Source organism: Desmodus rotundus, chromosome 1 (assembly GCF_022682495.2).
Source record: "Desmodus rotundus isolate HL8 chromosome 1, HLdesRot8A.1, whole genome shotgun sequence".
Taxonomy (NCBI): Eukaryota; Metazoa; Chordata; class Mammalia; order Chiroptera; family Phyllostomidae; genus Desmodus; species Desmodus rotundus.
Window position 1 is genome coordinate 77,678,519 of NC_071387.1, and position 21,620 is coordinate 77,700,138.

General features: G+C 38.6%; 1 protein-coding gene across 1 annotated transcript in view; it reads left to right on the top strand.

Moving 5' to 3' along the window:
• Positions 1-21,620, top strand: part of ACO1 (aconitase 1) — a 59,321-nt gene that overhangs the window by 21,977 nt on the left and 15,724 nt on the right. The window contains exons 2-10 of the mRNA XM_024558281.3: positions 1,106-1,224; positions 2,307-2,475; positions 3,442-3,579; positions 14,761-14,830; positions 14,943-15,126; positions 15,623-15,762; positions 17,499-17,670; positions 20,385-20,485; positions 21,426-21,542. Of these exons, the coding sequence (XP_024414049.2) occupies positions 1,128-1,224; positions 2,307-2,475; positions 3,442-3,579; positions 14,761-14,830; positions 14,943-15,126; positions 15,623-15,762; positions 17,499-17,670; positions 20,385-20,485; positions 21,426-21,542 (1,188 nt within the window). The 5' untranslated portion in view covers positions 1,106-1,127. The remainder of the gene's footprint in view (positions 1-1,105; positions 1,225-2,306; positions 2,476-3,441; positions 3,580-14,760; positions 14,831-14,942; positions 15,127-15,622; positions 15,763-17,498; positions 17,671-20,384; positions 20,486-21,425; positions 21,543-21,620) is intronic.

Below are 21,620 nucleotides of genomic sequence, written 5' to 3' on the forward strand. Positions count from 1 at the left end.
TTTAAAAAATGCAAACATTATGAAAGGACAATACAATGAAAACTGAGTCTTCCTCCCAGTCCAGATATGTCTTAATGAAGACAAGGCCTGTTTGTCACTTTCTATCTCCACAAATAGTTGTTTCCTATACATAGTTTTGGGGGGTTTTTTGGTCATTTTACAGTAATATGTTAATCATTCCATATCAGTCATCCTGAAGTTATATTGGATATTTAAATATTTACTCATGAAAACCTTGGATTAAGTAGGAAAATGTTACTATTCTTAATCTTAAAATTTAGACTGTTGGGGAATGGATCGATTAAAGGATTTTTGCCCCAGGGGTAGGACTAGAAAGCAAGTCTTCTGATGGCCACCCCAATGCGTTCTGCTCTAAGTTGTATGTTATTTGAAATCACTGTTTATCTGTTGGAGGCCGGGAACAGTGTCCTCCCTTGTTCACCACTTATAATTTATAAAAAGATAAATATATGAGAAACTCTGCCCAGAGCTGGGGTTAGGGTTCCCTGCAAACATACCTGGGGACTTTGGGCCTTAATGCTACCACAGTGTCACCTTAAAGATTCCCTCTGTTGCTATCAGATGCAAAAGTGCCTCAGGAAGACTCCTGATCAACACATTTACTTAAAAGTCTGCAGAGATTTACAACAGAAAGCAGCTGCTTTTAAATCCCCACTTCCAAATTTCAAGTTTTGTACAATTGCACCTGCTTACCTTGACAGGTCAAGCAAGATATGAGTCCAGCTCAAAGGTCTGTTCAAATATCCAAGATTTAAAATGAGACACATCCTCCATTTCCCTTCTTCCTATTTCTCATCAGTAGAAAAATGTAGGAAAATTGCAGAAAGAAGAAAGACTAAAGAGGTTTGCGATTTTATGCTATCTTGAGAGGTGAATTCTGGCTTTCACAGTAGCTTCACAGAAACCCATTTTATTTGCCATGAATATCATCCTTGTACCATTTATGCCCCACATTCCCCCCTGAAAAGATGAGTGATTTCTTAAAGTGAATGTGTACCATAACTTTTATAGAGGGCAAACACTCATCAAGATAAACGAGATCCCGCTTTGAGAGTAGAAATTAAATATGTTCGCACTTTTTCAGGGGTCCGTGGCCACCAGGAACCATGAGCAACCCATTTGCACAGCTCGTTGAGCCTTTGGATCCTGCACATCCAGGAAAGAAATTCTTTAACTTGAATAAGTTGGACGATTCAAGATATGGTAGGTACATGCCCTATGATATAATTGCTTTGACAGCAGTTAGTATCTCATTTGCGTAATGATTATGCTGTGTAACTAGCCTTTTAGGGGGGTTGAAAGAGGGAGTAGCAGAGAACAAGAATGGATGAATGGTCTTGGGTTAAGCTTCGCAAACTCATACACACACACGCCTTACATTGCTCATTTTTTAAGTAGGTAATAATGATTATGTACATGTAGCATTTATGTAGTATTTTATAGTTATAGAGCATTTGTGCATATGTATTATATCATTTAATCTGAAAAACAACTCCAGAGATCATGTCTGTAAAGTATAAGAAGTCCTGAGGAAGCCAAATCCCCCAAGAGGGTCAAATGATCAAGTAACAACAATGTGGGAGCAGAATAGGACAAAATACATCTTTTTTGTTTATTCCAAATCCTGTGTTTCTCTACCTTTACACTCTTCTCTTTACCAGATAATATTGGTGAAAATTTTTCATAATCAGGATGGAACATTTCCTTTCTAAATAAACAAGAGTAGTTTTTTTCCTGTGAACTACCATTGTTTTATCCTAGAAATCCCAGTTACCAGTGGCCATACTATCTGCTGTCTGGGGGTTCTGTTTTCTTTGGAAGATATATGTGATTGTACTTTGGTCTTAATTACAATGATTGTAAAGGAGTTATCTTCTCATTTCTTAGACACTAGTTTTCATGAAAAATATTACTGTGTGTGTGTGTTACTTGCTAAAATATAGTACAGTAAATATCTACACTGATTTCTTTCATGATGACTTAAGGGAAACCCTGTTATCAGAATCCAAAGCAGGACAAGCATTTATTATGAAAAGATTAACTGCAATATTTTATTTTTGCCTATATGGTGGCTACTTTCTAGTACTAAATGTATTCTAAACCCATTCAGTGTCTTCATACTTTAAACTTTTAAGATCAGTTTTTATTTACCCATTTTCCCTGTTGGAGGAATAGTATGATGCCTTGTATCAAGTCTTTATAGACATTGGCTTAAAGGAGCTCTTATAATAAGGTGCCTCATGGTTTTTCGGTTTTGTTTTGTTATGCTCTCTCTGTTACCCTAGGACGCTTGCCGTTTTCTATCAGAGTTCTCCTGGAGGCAGCCATTCGGAACTGTGATGAATTTTTGGTGAAGAAAAATGATATTGAAAATATCTTAAACTGGAAAGTCATGCAGTATAAGAACATAGAAGTGCCATTTAAGCCCGCCCGCGTCATCCTGCAGGACTTCACGTGAGCCTGCTGCCACTTTGCTCTCCTCTCTGCCTCCCTAGTCAGATTTTAAAGAAGGCTTTAAGAAAACTAACAAACCTCAGTGACTATGTAATTTATCACTCAATATCCAGACAATTTTGAAAACAAAAGAGAACTATTAATCTTAGACAGCCAGAGATTGCTTCAGGCAAATTGGGCTGTGTAATCAGTCCACCTTTTCCAGGGGCTTGAAGATTATAGTCCTAAATACACTAGTGAGAGGTGAAAGAAATAGGAGTGGAATTATCTTGTTCTGTCACCGAGGGAGACAGGTTTCAAACAGCTGTACTTGGAACATTGATGTGCAGCCCCCTGTGGGGTGATATGTAGTTCTGGTAAGCCTCCTTCATATCCTGCTATTCCCAGGAATCTTTGCTCCCCATCCGGCCTCTTTTTTGAGACAGTACTACCTCTCCATTTTTAAATGATGTTAATTTATTCCTTCTAGACACAAAATCTTACTTTTCTAGAGGAATTTTATACTCTAATATAATAAAAAGGAGGGAGTCACTTATAAATTTGATTCGCAGACTATTTTCCTAAATTTTATCTATTCTTTTAAGTTTGGTCTGAAGTTGAATGTATATTCATATGTCTTCTTCAGGTCTTTGCCACCGTGTGAATGGGAAACAGACACAGCAGTAAAAGTTCCAGAGTTTTTAAGTGCCAGCTTCCTGATAGTTTCTCTGTTTAGACCATATTGGTTGGTAACTTTAACGCAGTGATAAAATTGCACGTAGAGATACTGCTCAGTCATGGCACTTACCTGCTGTGATTCAGCTCAAGGAAATGTAGTCAGAAACTTTGACTTTTCTAAGTCATTCAATTTTAGCTCCACTGATGAGAGAGTTTCATTGCCAATTTTACCAATGAAGACAAAAGATGAAAAACTCAATTACACATGTTTGACAGATTTATTTTATGCTTAATTCCTTCTTTTCTTAGGGGTGTGCCAGCTGTCGTTGACTTCGCTGCAATGCGCGATGCTGTGAAAAAGTTAGGAGGAGATCCAGAGAAAATAAACCCCGTCTGTCCTGCTGATCTTGTAATCGATCATTCCATCCAAGTTGATTTCAACAGAAGGTGAGAGATTAAAATTAATACCTGAGTTTTCTGCTTTGTGCAAAGTCTTGTGGTATAAGTCTGTTTGTTTGTGTAGGTAGTTAAATAAGTGAAGAAAATACTTAGAACTCATATTTAGGAAACCTCAAACTTAATATAGATTTTCAGTAAAGATTTGGAAGGGGGATACATTTTTTTAAATACTATTTTTCTTTTTCTTTTTTTTTTTCCTATGTACTTCTTGGGGTGAGCAGTCTGTGTTTAAATCCAGTTTAAAGTTTGGGTGAAAATCACTCACATGAATTTCTGCCATGAGAATTTGTCGGTGCAAGTATGTGTTTGACCTTAAAAGAGGGGTTTTTTTGTCTACTTGTTTATTTGTTTATTTGTTTGTTTTTTAACCACTGGATCCTTGTTCTTTTTTTGATCCCAAGTAACTATTTCATATCTGGTGATCCCTACCTCTACATGTAGGTTTCTATAATACCTATGCCTTTCTTTTCCTTTGTTCTTTCTTCTATTGTTTGGGATATTCAATTCACTCTTCCTCAGAATTCTTCCAATAACCCTAAAGTCTCAGTGTCAGTCAACAACAAGAATTTATTTCTCGCACTTCTACAAGTTGGTTGGAAGGCTGAGAGATCTGTGCTGAGTGCAGAGGGTGGCTCTGCCCCCTCTACCCCTGGCCGGGCGGACTGCTGATACTGCACAGCCGCGCGGAGGCTGGGACAGCACCATTCCGCGTGTGTTTCCTTTGAGCCTAGGCGGACGGAGAAAGCAGCTGTTCACTGAGGCTCAAAAGGCAAGTGGGAAGCACAGTATATTGAGGCCTAACCAGGACTGGCACAGGATCACGTCTCATCACAAGGATGTTAATCAAAGCAAGTCATACAATCAAGTACCAAGTCAGAGGTGAAGGGGAGTATATTCTGTATTTTGTGGAAGAAACTATAAGATTATACACAAGAGAAGGCAGCCAGGTCCTGCTAAAAAGCTGGTATCTTCACCTAGAAGTATAACTAGATAAAGTTCTTATCAATTATCAGTAAGGAAAAAAATACTTATTCTGTATATAATGCTGGGAAAATTAATTATTTGGTACAGGGTGTAGTTCATATGAATTAAATCATTAGTATTTAAAAATTAAGTCATTAATAATTTACAAGAAAATTCAAGAATATATGTGTCAAATATCTTAATGAGAAAGACCTTTCTAAATTTTGAAACAATGAATAAAACAAGAGGGAACAAAATCCATTGATTTAATGACTTCAAAGTTAACAGGAAATAACTTGAAAAATATTTCCAACAAATATGACAAAGGCCTAACATTCTTAATATATAGAATGTGTACAAGGTGACCTCAGGATTGGTGGTGTGAGAGGTCCTCCTGGTCTCTCCCCTTGAAGTTAGAAGTTGAACAGTTATGATTCCACAAAGGATTTCCTGCTTAACACACAAATACATCTGGGAGACCCACACATTGAAGCATCTGAAGGTGGGTGAGTCAGAGTGAAGGGAGAAGAAGGGAAGGGGGAAGAACAGCTAGGTGCCACAGACACGACCTGGAGCTCCTGTGAGCGGGAGAAGAATCAGGTCACAGCCTGCACACTCTGCAGTCCTGGGGAGCAGAGAACTAGAATCAACACTCCTGCCTGAGTGGTCAGCCTGAGGGGAAAATAAAAATGTGCATCAGTGCCACCTACTGGAAATCACAAGAAAGACCTCTTCTTACCAGCCTGCTAAATAGAGAAGTGCTAAACACTTAACAACAATAAAATAATTAAAAAAAAAAAAAAAAGCAGATTTCATTCCCATAAATGCCAAGGCAGAGAAAAAATCCATCAAATACTATGAATAACCAAGGCATCAAGGCAGCTCAGAAAGAAAATGAAAAATCTTCAGAAAATAGAAACATGGGCCCTGGCTGGTATAACTCAGTGAATTGAGCACCAGCCTCCTAACCAAAGGTTCCCTAGTTCGATTCCCACTCAGGGCACATGCCTGGGTTGCAGGCCAGGTCCCCAGTAAGGGGCACATGAGAGGCAACCACACACTGATGTTTCTCTCCCTTTCTTTCTCCCTCACTTCTCCTCTCTCTAAAAATAAATAAGTAAAATCCTAATAAATAAATAAATAAATAAAGACATGGAAATATGTGAATTAAAAGGCAGAGAATTCAGGATCTCAGTTAAAAAACTCAGTGAGATACAAGAAAAGTTACTTAGGCAGTTTAATGAGCTCAGAAATAAAAATCAATGAACAAAAGGAGTACTTTACCAAAGAGATTGACACTTTTAAAAAGAACCAAATAGAAATTCTGGAGCTGAAAAACTCAATAAAAAAGCAGAAGAATGAACGAGTGACCTTAGAAAAAAGAGCTGACCAGATGGAGACACCACCAGTGGCACTGAAGGGAGAAATCTAGAAATGACATAGATGGAAGAAGAGAGAGATTGCAGAGTAAAAAAAGAAAAGAAAGAACTCTACAAGAACCATCTGAGTCCATCAGAAAAAACAATGTAAGAATAGTGAGTATAGCAGAAGGAGAAGAGAGGGAGCAGTTCTCACTATTCAAACATAATGAGACCTTCCCAAACCTAAGGAAAGATCCGGATTCTCGAATCCAGGAAACTAACAGAATACCTAATTATCTGAATCCAAAAAAGGCCTTCTCTAAAGCATACTATATTAAAACTGTCAAAAACTAGTGACAAAGGACTTTCATGGCAGCAGGGAAAAGACAGTAACCTATATAGGAAATCCCACTAAATTATCAGTTTTCAGCAGAAACCCTACCAGCTAGGAGAGAGTGGGAATCAAATATTCAAACTATTAAAAGAGAGAAATTACCAGGCAAGCATAATATATCCAACAAAGTTATCTTTTAGATATGAAGGAGAAATAAGGGCTTTTCCAGGCACACAGAAGCTGAGGGAATTTGCCACCACAAGCCCTGCGTTACGGAAAATACTTCGGGAGGTTATCTGAAATAGACATGGTTAAGGTGACTCGTGGCTGGGCAGAAACATAAATTGCAATTCTTATTTAGAATAGGGTATTATACACTTAAATTTAACATAAAGATTAAAAGAAGTAAAAACATTTTTTAAAAAGAAGAAGGCATAGCTACTGCAATTTGGAAATGAACTCACAGCATAAAAAGGGACCATTTGTGACAACAAAAACATAAAAGAGAAGGTAGATAAAGATCTGAATTTGCACAGGGCAATGGAGATAAGATGCAATCTGAAGAAAAATGATTACTGTATATAAGAAACTGTCTTTTACATAGACCTAAGGGTAATCCCCCTACACACACACACACACACACACACACAGAACTAGAACTGAGACACATAACAAAAAAAGAAAGAACAGGAAAAAAATACCACCAAACTAAAATAGCAGAAACACAAGAGAAAAAAATGGAGATACAGAGTTACCAAAAGATAAAATGGCTATAGGAAATTATACATTAATAATCACCTTATATGTAAATGAACTGAACTACCAATAAAAAGGCAGAGTAGCAGATAGGATTAAAAACCAAAACCCAAACATATTCTGCCTTCAGGAGACACATCTCAATGCAAGTAAAAATATAGACTCAAACTGATGTATTACGGAATTGGGCATTTGAAACCTATGTAACTTTGTTAATCAATGTCACCCCAATAAACTTAATAAAATTTTAAAAAATATCTCTACAACCCCCTCCAAAAAAGAGTTTATATAATCCATTTTAAAAATTGTAAAACCCAGTGGATACATGGGCAAAGGAAATTTGACATTTTACAATAAAATGAAACAGAAATGGTAAGTAGTGTATAGACTTTTCAGTCTTATAAGTCATAAAAAAGTAAATTTTATTTTTGAGATACTATTTTATCAATATAGTTAAGATTAGCAAATAAACATTAATTATAAAGGTCACGAAGGAACGCTTTTATACACTGCCGATAGTGCTGTAATTTAGAAATAATGAAAGCAATATGCATCAAGATGCTTAAAAATGGCTATAGCGTTTGTCCTGGAATTTCTACTTCCAAGCTTACCCTGATAGATACAGAAAAAAGCTTAATGACTTAATAGTATTCATTAAAGTACTTGTAATAATGAAAATCTGGAGCACTCTAACTGTACAATAAAGGAGAATGATTTATTAAATTATAGTACATCCTTCAGTGAATTATTAGGTAACTTTTACAGGTATATTTATAACGTGCTACATAACAGTTGGAACACGGTTGTGCCATGTAGCTCAATGAGCCACGTGTAACTGCATATGCAGAGTGATCTCAGATGAAAAGTTGCGCAGAGATGATGAGATTAGAAAGTGAGGTGGTACAGTGCAATTATTTTTGAAAATGCAATTGTTCTTTATTTTTACAATAAAAAGCTATCATTTCATGATAAAATGTCATTTAAGGATATGAAACAATCCATCCAAAGGGAAAAAGGAAACCATTATTTGCTTCCTTGGGGATTTAAGTAGGTGCCATACAGCCTCGAAAGGAATGTAGAAACTGGTCGTTCTCAAATTCATGTTGCCAATATCCAAACCAGATAAAATCTAGGTAAAGAAAAATCTGCTGTCTTTAATTGACAGTTGAAACAAACAGACTGGATGCTTGCCAGCTCTGTTCTTTCCTTCGGACTCTAAACCCGTCTTTACGCAACATGTTGTCTTCTTTTTTTCTTAAATCACATGAGCTTAATGTAATGTTTTGATTTCAAAGGAAGAGCTAAAATTATTTACACAGTCCTGGTGGGGTGGCTCAGTTGATTGGAGCATCATCTGGTACACCAAAAAGATTGCAGGTTCAATCCCCGGTCAGGGCATATACCTAAGTTGTGGGTTCAAGTCCCTGTCTGGGAACATGCTTAGGTTGCAGGTTCCATCTGCGGTCAGGGCACACGCAGGAGGCAACCGATCAATGTTTCTGTCTCTGTCCTTCTCCCCTCCCTTCCTCTATCCTGAGATGAGGATTAAATATATATATTTATATATTTTATATATTTATATATTATATGTATACACATACACAAAATGCTATCCTATTGAGATTAATAATGTTTCCTCAAGTCCCACTTCAAAAGTTATAAAGAGTAGCCTCACAAAATCATAGCCAACTTGATCTTTCTTGGAAACTCTCATTGGTGTGGATGGATTTACCTCACTTTGCTGGCCTGGGAGGTGAAACTGCTGGTGGAGACAGAATTGTAATTATTGTAATGTCTAAAGCCTTTGGACTGACAATTCGTAGAGCTCCTGACTTAAGCAGTTAATAATGATTTTTGGTTATCATCAAGGTCAGTATGATGTTTTTTGTACTCCTTAAGCCTTAACATTTATCAACTCTGGTTTTAATTTTTTATGGACGTTTTTCATGTACACTGTAGTACAGAAAACATTATTTTGAAAACAGCAACATCCAAGGATGAACTTGGATTCCAAATTGATGTCCAAATCTACCGAACACTGTTTTTGTAATAAAAGAGAACATTTCTGTTAGAAATGTTTTCATTGATGTTGTTTTGTTTTATTTCTTGAGTTTGGTTTTGCAATTTGACCTCCCGGTCTCTTTCCTCATGTTTGTAAGGAATTAAATGTGGTATGTCTCAACCTTTGTGGAACTGTGTGCTTATTTCCAGCTGTTTCCAGGAATGAAACAGAAAAACTGGGTAAAGGGTGGTAGGGTGGTAGATTTTCTCAATTAAATATATCTAAACAATTTGCGTGGTTTGAATAATATTAATTTACCTCACACCATCTTTAGGAATTGAGCATCAAACTAACACATTATTTTAATGTTTTACAAAGTTATCTGAGAAATAACCATTTCTTAAATCCCAGTAAGAATATTGTAACAATTTCCAACCAGATTTCATGAGTGTGTAAACTATCTGCTGTATAAATACTGTTGGTGGATTTCTAGAGTACCATTAAATATGATACTCAGAAACTTTGAAATACATCCAAATCCAAATTCAAATTATGTAACTAAGGAGTAGTATCCTCTTTGGTCTGTGAAGCCACCATATTTAGAGACCTGTAAAAGCTCAGTATATTGGGTGAATTTGGGAACATTCTGAGTGTTGCAAAAATCTGAATTCTAGGTCTGTTTATTCATGTCACTAACTAAAACTTGGTTAATTGAGTCAAGGTTAGCAAACCTATGTTTTATTTTCATGAGTAAATAGGTTGTTTACCTGGAATTAATAGATCATAAAATAGCCTAAGTATTTCTGACTTTTCCTTGTCCTGTAAATGTGTTGTTTACATCAAACTGACGTCTCCAGCATTCTCTGAGATAAATGTCCCGCTCCATCCCTGCTTCTGCTGTGAGAAGCTGTGGTGCAGCAGACAAGAGGACAAAAGATAACGAATAACTGGGAGTTCACGGGGGGTCTGCGCACAGCAGAAGTGATGGGGGCCCCACAGGCAGGTGCTGCATATGTTTTGGAATAATGTTCCAAGATGCTTTTTTCTTTATAAAAAAATTCACTCCATTTAAGACCTGTATACCACTATTTGTTCAAGAAACAGGTTAGCTTAGAAGAGAGAGATTAGTAAACACACAACTTCAATGCAGTTAGTGAATGCAGTGAGCACGGAGACGATGCAAATTATCCTGTCAGAGGTCCTTCCAGCAGTTATCATTTGATTTAGGTCCTGGAGGGCGTTTATCCCAGAGAGAAGAGCCAGAAAGGTATTCTACACTGAAAGATGAGAGCGTGCAAAGGCTCAGGGAAAGGGGTTTGGGGAGAGTATGAAGGCTATGGTGTGTCTGAAGCTGAAAGCTTGTACTGGATTATAGGAGAGGACTTAACAAAGGAAGGTTGAGGACAGATTGAAGACTTTTTTAAAGCAAGAGATTTGTACATTATTTAGAAAATGGGAAGCCATTGGCACCTGAAAGATGTGCCATGATCTGTATTTTAGGAAACTGATTTTGGTGACATTACAAAGGATAGTTGAACAGGCTGACGGATAATCGAGCGAGGAGGCTATTTCTGGAATAGACTTTCATAGCTGTAGTTGTTAAGTGGTGAGACAGGAGATCATTAGGTAAAGACAGACAGGGATGAGGACAAGATTCAGGAAAGAAGGGTTTGCCTGTTGAGTTTGTGGTGCCCGAGGTATTCCTGATGCAGATACTCAGGATACATTGGGAATGTGGATCTGGGCCTGAAGAGACAGGTGGGAATTGGAAGGATGGAGCCCTCAGCGTACCAGCAAGAGGGAAGGACACGACTACCTGGTCCAGAGGGCCCAGAGGGTCCAGAGGGTCTGCCGATCCGCCAGTCAGCAGTGATGGCCTGCCTTGTTCTGCTGCGCTGGGATCTCTCCCTGCTCTATTTGTGCCTTTTGGTTTTCTCTAACCATACACCTTCACAGATTTTCATTCTTTATGTCAGGAATCAAAACTTTCTGTAAAGGAGCAATATTTCAGGCTCTGCTGGCCCTATACTGTCTCTGTTCATATATTTTTTTCAACCTTTAAGAATGTAAAAAATTATTCTTTGCTTGAGAGCCAAACATACAGGTATTGGGCTGTGTTTGGCCTACGTGCTGTAGTTTATGGACCCCTTCAGGTAAGGCATTCTCAGGGACTGATACCGTTAGAACAACTAACACTATTCTTAGAGGATGTTCACATCAAGAGAAAAAGGGGGAAAATCAGCACGGTAACTAAATGTCTTTTTGTATAATAAATAATAAGTGTTGCCAGTTCTTTTCTCCCCAGAGAGTGCCTCCCCATTTTTATCAGCTTGACGCCCCCTCACCCTTCATACTACATTGCTGTCATGTCCTTTTGGAGGGCACTCTTGAGCCCTGATCTGAATTTATGTCCCTTTCTTTCTTTCTCTTTTTTTTTTTTGTAGTTTCAGTTTATTAAGTTTACATTTATGTGTAAATATTGACAATGTTAGAATTCACAGAGTTGAATTTTCCTATTTGATTGCATATATATTGAAAATATAAACTTAAGTCCCTATAATAATTTTAATAATTCTGGTAATTCTCCAAACTCAACAATTATTTTTTGTTTATTTTTAAGTAAATTTTATTGATTATTCTATTACAGTTGTCCCATTTTTTCTCCCCTTTATTCCCCTTCCTCCTGAAGCCCTCCGCCCACCAGCATTCCCCTCCTTAGTTCATATCTGTGGGTTGTACATGTAAGTTCCTTGGCTTCTCCCTTTCCTATACTATTCTTAACCTCCTACTGTCTATTTTGTACATACCATTAATGCCTCTTATTCCCTGTGTCTTTTTCCCTATTCTCCCCCTTCCTCCTCTATACTGATAACCCTCCATGTGATCTCCATTTCTGTGATTCTGTTCCTGTTCTAGCTGTTTGCTTAGTTTGTTTTATGTTTTTGTTTTGTTTTTTAGGTTCAGTTGTTGATAGTTGTGAATTTATTGTTATTTTACTGTTAATAGTTTTGATAATCTTCTTTTTCTTAGATATGTCCCTTTAACATTTATAGAATAAGGGCTTGGTGATGATGAATTTCTTTAACTTTACCTTATCTGGGAAGCTCTTCCATTCTAAATGGTAGCTTTGCTGGATACAGTAATCTTGGACGTAGGTCCTTACCTTTCATAACTTCAAATACTTCTTTCCTGCCTCTTCTTGTCTGTAAGGTTTCTTTTGAGAAATCAGCTGAGAGTCTTATGGGAACTCCGTTGTAGGTAACTGTCTCCTTTTCTCTTGCTGCTTTTAAGATTCTCTCTATCTTTAATCTTGGGTAATGTAATTATGATGTGTCTTGGTGTGTGCTTCCTTGGTTCCAACTTCTTTGGGACTCTCTGAGCTTCCTGGCCTTCCTGGAAGTCAATTTCCTTTGCCAGATTGGGGAAGTTCTCCTTCATTATGTTTTCAAATGAGTTTTCCATTTCTTGCTCTTCCCCTTCTCCTCTAACACCCCTATGATTTGGATGTTGGAACGTTTGAACTTGTCCCAGAGGTTCCTAAGCCTCTCCTCATTTTTTTTGAATTCTTGTTTCTTCATTCTGTTCTGGTTGAATGTTTATTTCTTCCTTCTGTTCCAAATCAATAATGTGAGTCCCAGTTTCCTTCCTGTCACTGTTGGTTCCCTGTACATTTTTATTTCATTTTTCATACCCTTCACTTTTCCCTCTATTTTGCAACCATACTCAACCAATTCTGTGAGCATCCTGATTACCAGTGTTTTGAACTCTGCATCTAATAGGTTGGCTATCTTCTTGTCACTTAGTTCTTTTTCTGGAGTTTTTATCTGTTCTTTCATTTGGGCCATATTTCTTTGTCTCAGTGTGCCTGCTACATTTTAAGGGGCAGAGCCTTAGATATTCACCAGGGTGGCGCAACCCACATGGATGAGTTGTGGCCTGTATGTGGGGGAGGGGTCAGAGAGGGAACAATACTGCTTGTTTCACTCTCTACCCCAACTGCCTTTCTCTGCCCCTCCTACCAGTCTGGATGAATGTTTCTACTTTAACTCCTTGGTTGTTGGACTTCCATACAGTTCGATTCTGGCAGTTCTGGTTGTTTTTTGTTTTTAAATTTGCTGTTGTCCTTCTTTTGGTTGTGCAAGGAGGCAAAATGTGTTTACCTGTGCCTCCATCTTGGTCAGGAGCCCTATATCCCTTACTAAGTGCTCTCAACATGATGTATTTCCCATATCATGATATTGGTAGTCACACTCCTGTCATTGCCTCGTTGGGATCTGTATTTCTTACTAGGCCCTGAGCTCCCAGTGACCAATGCACATGCTGCTTTGCACCATTGTCTTCCTTGAGCACCATGTGGCCCAAGGTGGATCTATAGATCATTAATAAGTGAGGGACAAGGATGGATGAGAAATAGGTTATAGTGGTTAAAGTAGAGGCCCCTGGACCATCAGACGTGGGTTCAACTCTGTAATTTACATGCATCTGGCCTTGGACAAATTATCTAAACTTTCTGTGCTTCAGCTTCCTCTTCTACACTTTGGGGTAATAGTAGTACCTATGTCAAGGGTTGTTATTGAATGAGTTTGTGTGTGTAAAGCACTCAGCACCTGTGACATAATCTTGCACTTTAGCTGCTGCTATTACTATGGTGGTTGTTATTCCTGTGACCACTGGTATGGCTGCCGTTTGGGTAACTGCAGCTACAGGAAGGCAGAAGAGCTTAGGGATTAGAGCATCAACCCAGGAGTCAGACTGCTAGGGTATCAGGTCCAGTTCTACCATTTACTTGCTGTGTAGTCCTGAGCAAGTTTCTTACCCTCTCTCTGTCTGTTTCCTCTCTTGAAAATTGTGGATATTAGTTGCACCTAACTCAAAGGGTCATTATGGAGACTAAATGAGAAAATAAATGTAAAGCCTTTAGAATAGTGGCCAGTTCCTAGTTATATCAGTAAGTGTTAACTATTAATGATGTCAGACTTGGATCTTAACTATTAATTGTACTATCCTTTCCTATGTTCACCCAGTTGGGATACATAGTTTATGAGTACATTCTGTGTGCCCAGCCTGCAAAGTTGCAACTATGACTTATTCTACCTTGACTCAAAACAATGTAGTTTGATTATAAAAATCTTGAAAAAGCTTCTCAAAGTCCTCTATTGCTGGTGTCTTTCCCAATGGACTAAATGACTGAGTAAACCTCAGCATACAGTCTAGGCTTCTCAGATATTCTTTGGTGGCCCCATCCTCCTCATGAACCTCTGTTCAAGAGACAGGATATTATGATTCTCTAAATGCCTATCTCTCCTGATGTCACTTGCTCCCTGTCTCCCAGCATAAACAGATGAAAAGTACCAGCCCAGCTATATGACTCAGCCCAGAGAGGTGTTATAACAAGGTTGTGGATGAGAAAGGAGTAGAGAAATGGGTCATTTAAATATCTAAGTTACTGTTATAATCATAAATGCCTTGAGTCTGGCCCTGTGGGTCAGACTGATTGAATTAGTTTTAAATAAAGTTCACTTAATATTTTGTACCCACAGTGTTTAAAGGGAGTGTAGGAATTATTTCAATCAAATAATAATTATTCTTTTTACTTTTGCTAATTACCTCTCCTTTCCCATGTGAATGGATGTATAATACCACCCAGCAGGCCTGCGGATAAAATTGCCATTTTGTTCATTCATCACCAATAAATTTGACAACTAACATTTTAAGCCTTAAAATTTATACATTCAGTTTTTTTCTCCTGACAGGGCAGACAGTTTACAGAAGAATCAAGACCTGGAATTTGAAAGAAATAGAGAACGATTTGAATTTTTAAAGGTATGGCAGAGTTTGGTTCCAACAGTTCATTCTTTATGTCTGTGGGTATGAGGGGGAGGTACATAGGAGTGTGCCAGGCATTCATAGTATTCTTTCCATTTTTCAATCCTAGTGGGGTTCCCAGGCTTTTCACAACATGAGAATTATTCCCCCTGGCTCAGGAATCATCCACCAGGTGAATCTGGAGTATTTGGCAAGAGTGGTATTTGATAAGGATGGATATTTTTACCCAGACAGCCTTGTGGGCACAGACTCGCACACCACCATGATTGACGGTTTGGGTGTTCTCGGATGGGGTGAGTGTTCTTCCATATCTGCTTACCACAGCATGGACTTTAATATATGTTGGTACCAGTACATCCCAGTAGCAAAAAATGGCATGACCACAAGTATCAAGAGATATTTTTGTCTGTTTTGTTCGCTGCTGTATTTCCAGTGTTCAGAAAAAGGCCTCATGCCCTGGTTTTGAAGAATGAACTGAACTAAGGGTTAGGGACATGAAGAATGAGTGAAAATCACCTGTGGTGTTGATTAAAAATGGAGATTCCTGAACCCCAGTCTACTTGGTGTGGGATCGAGGGGATTTTGATACAGGTGTTTGGGGACCACACTTGGAGAAACACTAAAAATTCTGTAGAAATAGAGAAAAGATAATTGCTCTTTTTAGAAATGTAGCTCTGAACTAGTACAACATTGTAACTGGGTTCATTACCTGTTAATGACATTGAATTATGCCTGAGGGATGTGGTGAGAAATAATGAAAGCATTATTTTATCCTGCCACTCCATGCAGGTGTGGGTGGGATCGAAGCAGAAGCTGTCATGCTGGGCCAGCCAATCAGCTTGGTGCTTCCCCAGGTGATTGGCTACAAGTTGAAGGGAAACCCCCACCCCCTGGTGACATCCACCGACATCGTGCTCACCATCACCAAGGTAACACATGCTGCCTCCTCTGTGATCTTGGAACCACAGCGACAAACAGGGAGGAAATACATGGTTGAGTCTCTCTTGGTCTCTGTGTGTCCTGGAAATGCTAGAAAACCATATGTTGGTGACTTTAAAATGAGATTGGATAAGGGAGAATTCTGTGGTAGAGTCTTAGGTAATTATGTTCATTTTCTCTTCTGTTTCTGTGTGGACCTTTTTCTTTACAATTTTTTTTTGAAATGATGAAATAGTTCAAATGCACAGAAGTGAAAATGACATTCATGTGCCTACTATGTAGACTTAGCAGATAACATTTTGCCTTGTTTGCTTCAGAGCTCTGTGTATTTTTTTAAGAAATAAAATGTATCATTTATGTATGGTTTATTATTATTATTTATGGTTTAATTATTTATGGTTTAAGCCATCTTCCCCATTCCTGGAAATAACCACTATCCTGAGGTTGTAAGAATAATTCCCATTATTAACAACATTTCCCCCATGGTTTTTCTTTATATGTAAATAACAAACATTTTCTGTGAATAATGTTGGACTTATTAAATTCCCTTTTCTGTATTGTAAGTTGCATTATTGTAACAGATTTTTCTCCAAATTGGAAAGTATTATTTTTTTCCTTTTCCTTTGGCCCTTTTAGGAAATAAATTTTTTATGTGATTTGCTTGCTTTGCCAGAAGAAGGCAGTTTTATTTTTGAACAATTATTAGAAAAGTAATTTCTTTATGATCATAAACGTAATTTTTTCTGGTTGTATAGGTTGCAGGCTTGGGGTATTGGGGATGGACACTATCCTGGTAAAGGCCCCAGAAAGTTCCTCTTCGATGTAATCTTTATGGAATTTGGAATTGGATTTATTTGAACACACTAGCTTATCACAGATATCCGTGTATTGTTCTTCAAATGTGGAATAATATAAGGCTTGGACACAAAATTTGGCAAAATTTCACCTGCCCAGAAGAGCCCATCCCTGTGGCTGTCCACAATTCATGGAACTGGCTTCCTGTAGGGACAAGTCAGTCACTGAGGCCCCCGCCCTGGCCAGTGGCTGGCGCGGAGAAGATATGGGAATCAGACTGGGTATTTTGGTTACATTTGACTAGTACCTGTGTTTAAGAAATTTGTTCATTATACCCTTGAAAACAATAATTCAGCTAATACAAGTCATAATTTATTTGAGTTAAAAAAATTCATTTTGAGCATTTCTAGTCATTTCCAATGAACTCATTAGAGAGAAAGAGTGTTTCCCATTTTTAAAAACTTTTCTTAATATTGTTATTTGTATTTATGGCATTACTTTTTTTTGGAAAAACTTTTTTGACATAATTTTAGATTTATAGGAGAGTTCATGGAAAGATAATACAGAAAGTTCCTGTTACCTTTCTCCCTGCTTCTCAAAACATTACCTTACCTAACCATAGCACATCCGTCAAAATAAAGATGCTGACGTTGTTATGAATAACACTTTTAACTAAACTAGAAACTTCTCCAGGTTTTTTAGTAATGTCCCTTTTCTGTTTCAGTACCAGTGCAGAACACCATGTTATATTTAGTTGGCATTACTTTTTAAGCTTTATTTTTTAAAGTAATCAAAAATGTGTTATGCTAACTTATTGTTCCTGTTTACTCACAAGGTTAGTTTATAAGAATTGCAAGATGATAATAAGATGATAGTTCTGCATTTTAGATGTGGTCTGTCAACTCTGTAACCTTTCTATTCTTCTGCTCAGCACCTCCGCCAGGTTGGGGTAGTGGGTCAATTTGTTGAGTTCTTTGGGCCAGGAGTTGCCCAGCTGTCCATTGCTGACCGAGCTACGATTGCCAACATGTGTCCAGAGTATGGAGCAACTGCTGCCTTTTTCCCGGTTGACGAAGTCAGTATCAAGTACCTGGTGCAGACAGGTAAGTGTAACACCAGGAGAAGCAGAGGGCCATTCGTAAAATTGTGTAGAACACTGAGAATTGGAGCACTGCCTTCTGTCTCCGGCCCTTGGAGTGCACTGGGTCAGATTCGCAGATTTTTTCCATCTCTCTGTGGAGTCAGAATAATTGTTGGGATTTCAGAAGATGTGAGGTGGGCATGGTATGGCCAAAAGAAAGCTCAGATACTCGGGAAGCCTGATATATATATGCTGGTCTTCTACGAGTACCTATTTGACATGAAACAAGTAATCTTAGTAATGGTTACGACTGTCCTCTGAGTGCCAGGTACATGGTATGCATTTGCTCTCGTCCTCTTTACAGATCGATAGGATAACCTGATTAATTAATTAACTAATAGGAGAAAAAAGGAAAGATTAGAGAGGTGGCAGTAAGTATCCAAAGCTAATAAATAGTGGAGCTAGAATCCAAACCTGAGGCCACCTGGCTCCAAACAGGGACAGCGCCCCATGACATCCCTCTTCGGCCTCTCCAGGATGTAACATGAAAGACCGCATCTGAAGCCATTTGAGAATGTCAGTGGTTCTCTGAAATTTGAATTTAACTTTGAGAACAGTTTTCTTTTCAATTTTTCAAATTTATTTTTAAAATATTAAATATTTATTCAGTCATTTTCAATATCTGGTCTAAGTCCCAGAGATACAGTATTGAACAAGTCAACAAATAAATACGTAACTATTTATAGGACATTGTATTTATTAGATAACGGAGAAGAGATCATGGGGAATGGTTGAATAGCCTGAGGGTGCCGTTTTATACTTAGGAACGTCAGCAAAGGGCTCTTGGAAGGGAAACTTGTTGGAGTGGGAGCACGAGCCATGTGACGTGGCGGAGGAGGTGTTTTCCAGGCAGAGGAAACCACACATGCAAAGGCCCAAGAGAGAGATGGGGCAGCAGAGGGGCCTGTGTTGCTACAGCCCAAGGTAGAGGCCATGGGAGGTGAGGTCAGAGAGTGGGCTGGCAGGAGCCAGCTCCACACGGGCTCGTAGGCCACAGTGGTCACTTAGTGCTTTATTCTAGGAAGTCACTGAGTCATATTGAACAAGACAGTAATATGAAATAATTTTATTTTTAATACCTGGTTCTGTGTGACAAAGACGGAGGGGACCTTTTATATATCCATATGACTCTTAAAATTACAACAAAATTATTAAGGAGAAAGGAACAGAGACAAACTTCAGCCTTCTCCTCCACGTCCAGTGCTTACTACAGTGGCTGGTGTTTCTTTTGAAATAGAAGTAGTGGGCATCTGAAGTGAGAGTTGGTGCACATCTCTTAGTGAGGTCTCAAAAAAACCCGACAGACTCCAAGGAAATCCAAACCTCCTTGATTTTCCTGAGGAAAATCCTCATGAAGTAGTTAAAATTGTAATGAAAAAAGTATTTTAAAGAAGTTTTTATTAAATATAACCACATTGGAATTGATTAATCAATATCTCCCTTGATCTCCAAAGGATTTGAAGTGAAAAGGTAAAGAAATTAAAGAACAAATAACTAAGGTAATCAACCTAAAGAAGAGAAGGAAGGCATGGTAGGGAGGGGAAAGTGTATCCAGAGCTAAGATCAGTTTCTGTGGCTCTAGAGGTAGCCACTAATCTTAGTGATCTGGCACCAAATTTGAAGCATCTGTGAAACTGAAACAAACATACCCCTTCAGAGAAGTAGAACTCTTCTAGATCAGCTAGAGAGTCCGAACTCTTTCTCATTCCTAAGAGAAATTTCTCCTGTGCATCATTATGCAGGGATGGCATGGGATGCAATGAACAGTGGGCTCAACAACAGGCCGTGGTAAATATGTTAATGAAGCTCAGTCAATCAGCTTTGATGATGCCTGTGAAGAAAGCTGATGACCTTTACAATTCATTTAAAGAAACAGGCAAACAAAAATTGCTCATGTGTTGTGGATCTAAGGATCAAGCTTTCAAACAGCCTTATTCAACTGTCAGAGAAAGGGTGGACTGTATGCCCATTGGGCATACTTCATGAGTATCACCTCCTACAACCAGCATCTTGTGATTAAATGCAGAACATTCAGGGTCATTTTCCCGGTGATAACAGCATTATCAGTTAAGACTTTAGACTTTGGAGTTAAACTCAGGTTCAGATCTTGGTCTGTCATTTACTGGCTCTATTCCATGGGAAAGTTACTTAATCTTCCCAAGCCACCATTTCCTCATCTGTGAATGAGAATAATAATAATTGTCTCTTAAGGTCGTGATAAAGGATTAAAGATTGAGATAAGCGTTTAACAGACAGTGCTGAGAACATAGGAGGTGCTCATAGCTGGTGATGTGTGGTGGGAGTCAGGGTGGATTATTATTTTAATAATAATGTGGAATGCTGAATGTCTGGCTAGCTGAAGGCAGAGGCATAGGTGGGCAGCCTAGGAACCTCCTAACTAAGGAGCATAATGAAGAGAAGGGGAGTAATTACAGGTAAGATTAGAATGTAACAGTCTCTTCCTTAGGAACAGCAGATCAGTTAGTGGACCCTAATAAACAGCAGATCAGCTAGAGAGTCAGACTGTTAGCCCTGGTGCCCTGGTATCAGCAGAGCTATTGTGTGTAAGTGAAACATGTATCATCTGTGTAATTGCTGGTAGAGGCAATAGCTTATAATCTTTAGCCAGGAAATATTAATATCTATTACTTGTCACCTCTTAAAATGTCCATTTAGGTCGTGATGAAGAAAAGGTAAAGAATATTAAAAAGTATCTTCAGGCTGTAGGAATGTTTCGGGATTTCAGTGACTCCTCTCAGGACCCAGAGTTTGCCCAGGTATGAGAGCACCTTCACCAAAAATGTGCTTCCTCTTCCCAAAGGTGTGATTCTAGTTGCATATGGTTTTCCTTGGGGGATGTACTTATAGAAAATTAGTTATTGCCAAGTCATCTCAGGAGAACAGGGCGTTCACAAGTTAAGAAGTCAAAAAGATAAGGAACTATAAACATAACGAAACAATACAACTTCTTCTATTCCTCTTGCCCTTTAGGTTGGGTTGGGTGTGCTCCCCTTTTTGAACAACTGATTTACTCCTCTTATGGAAAAGATCTTGGAAGAAGGACGTCACTAGAAGGGCTAGAGCTATTTCAAGTCTAAGCTGATCATTATTAAAGATGGGGAAAGATAGGGAGGTGCAAACATGTCAGTGAGTTCTGATTTATCCAGTGACTTATCCTTCTTTCATTTTCCAGGGTGTACATTGATTCTACATTTTTCTCAGCAGCCAAGACTAGAGGGAACACTAGAAGTGGGACCCTCAGTTTCTTTCATATGACATTGAGGGAAGGAAATGCTCCATTAGACTAAGGCCCATTACATGGCACTGATGACTTAATGGCTGCATCCCTCCCAAATCATCTTAGACAAAGTACAATGGCCTATGTATCATTTCAATAGGAAACCCATCCCAGACTGACTTAAAATAAAATAAAAGGACCTATGAGCCACTTTGCAAAGACAGATGTGTGGGAGACACTGGGCAGCAGCTGCAGTACCCACCCTGGTCTTTCTGAGAGGTGGCAAGGCTGCCTGCTGCCCATCGCTACTTAAGTGATCATCTTCAGCTTTGGAAGTTCATCCTTTGAGTGTTAAAATGAACATTGACTTTTGTGGTTTTGAATGTGGTGGTTTAGTTTGTTTTTATTGTTACCGTATTGTAAATTCTCTGGCATGGCTTAATGTCAGTCCCACGTTCCCTTCTCTTTTGAGGGGATAGGTGGTGGAACTAGATTTGCAGACCGTAGTGCCTTGCTGCAGTGGACCCAAAAGGCCGCAGGACAAAGTTGCTGTGTCTGACATGAAAAAGGACTTCGAAAGCTGCCTTGGAGCCAAGGTGAATACCTGGGGTGGAAATCTTCCCCAACCCTGACCTGCCCCATGCTCGTTTATTTTTTTTTAGTGCCCAGGCTTC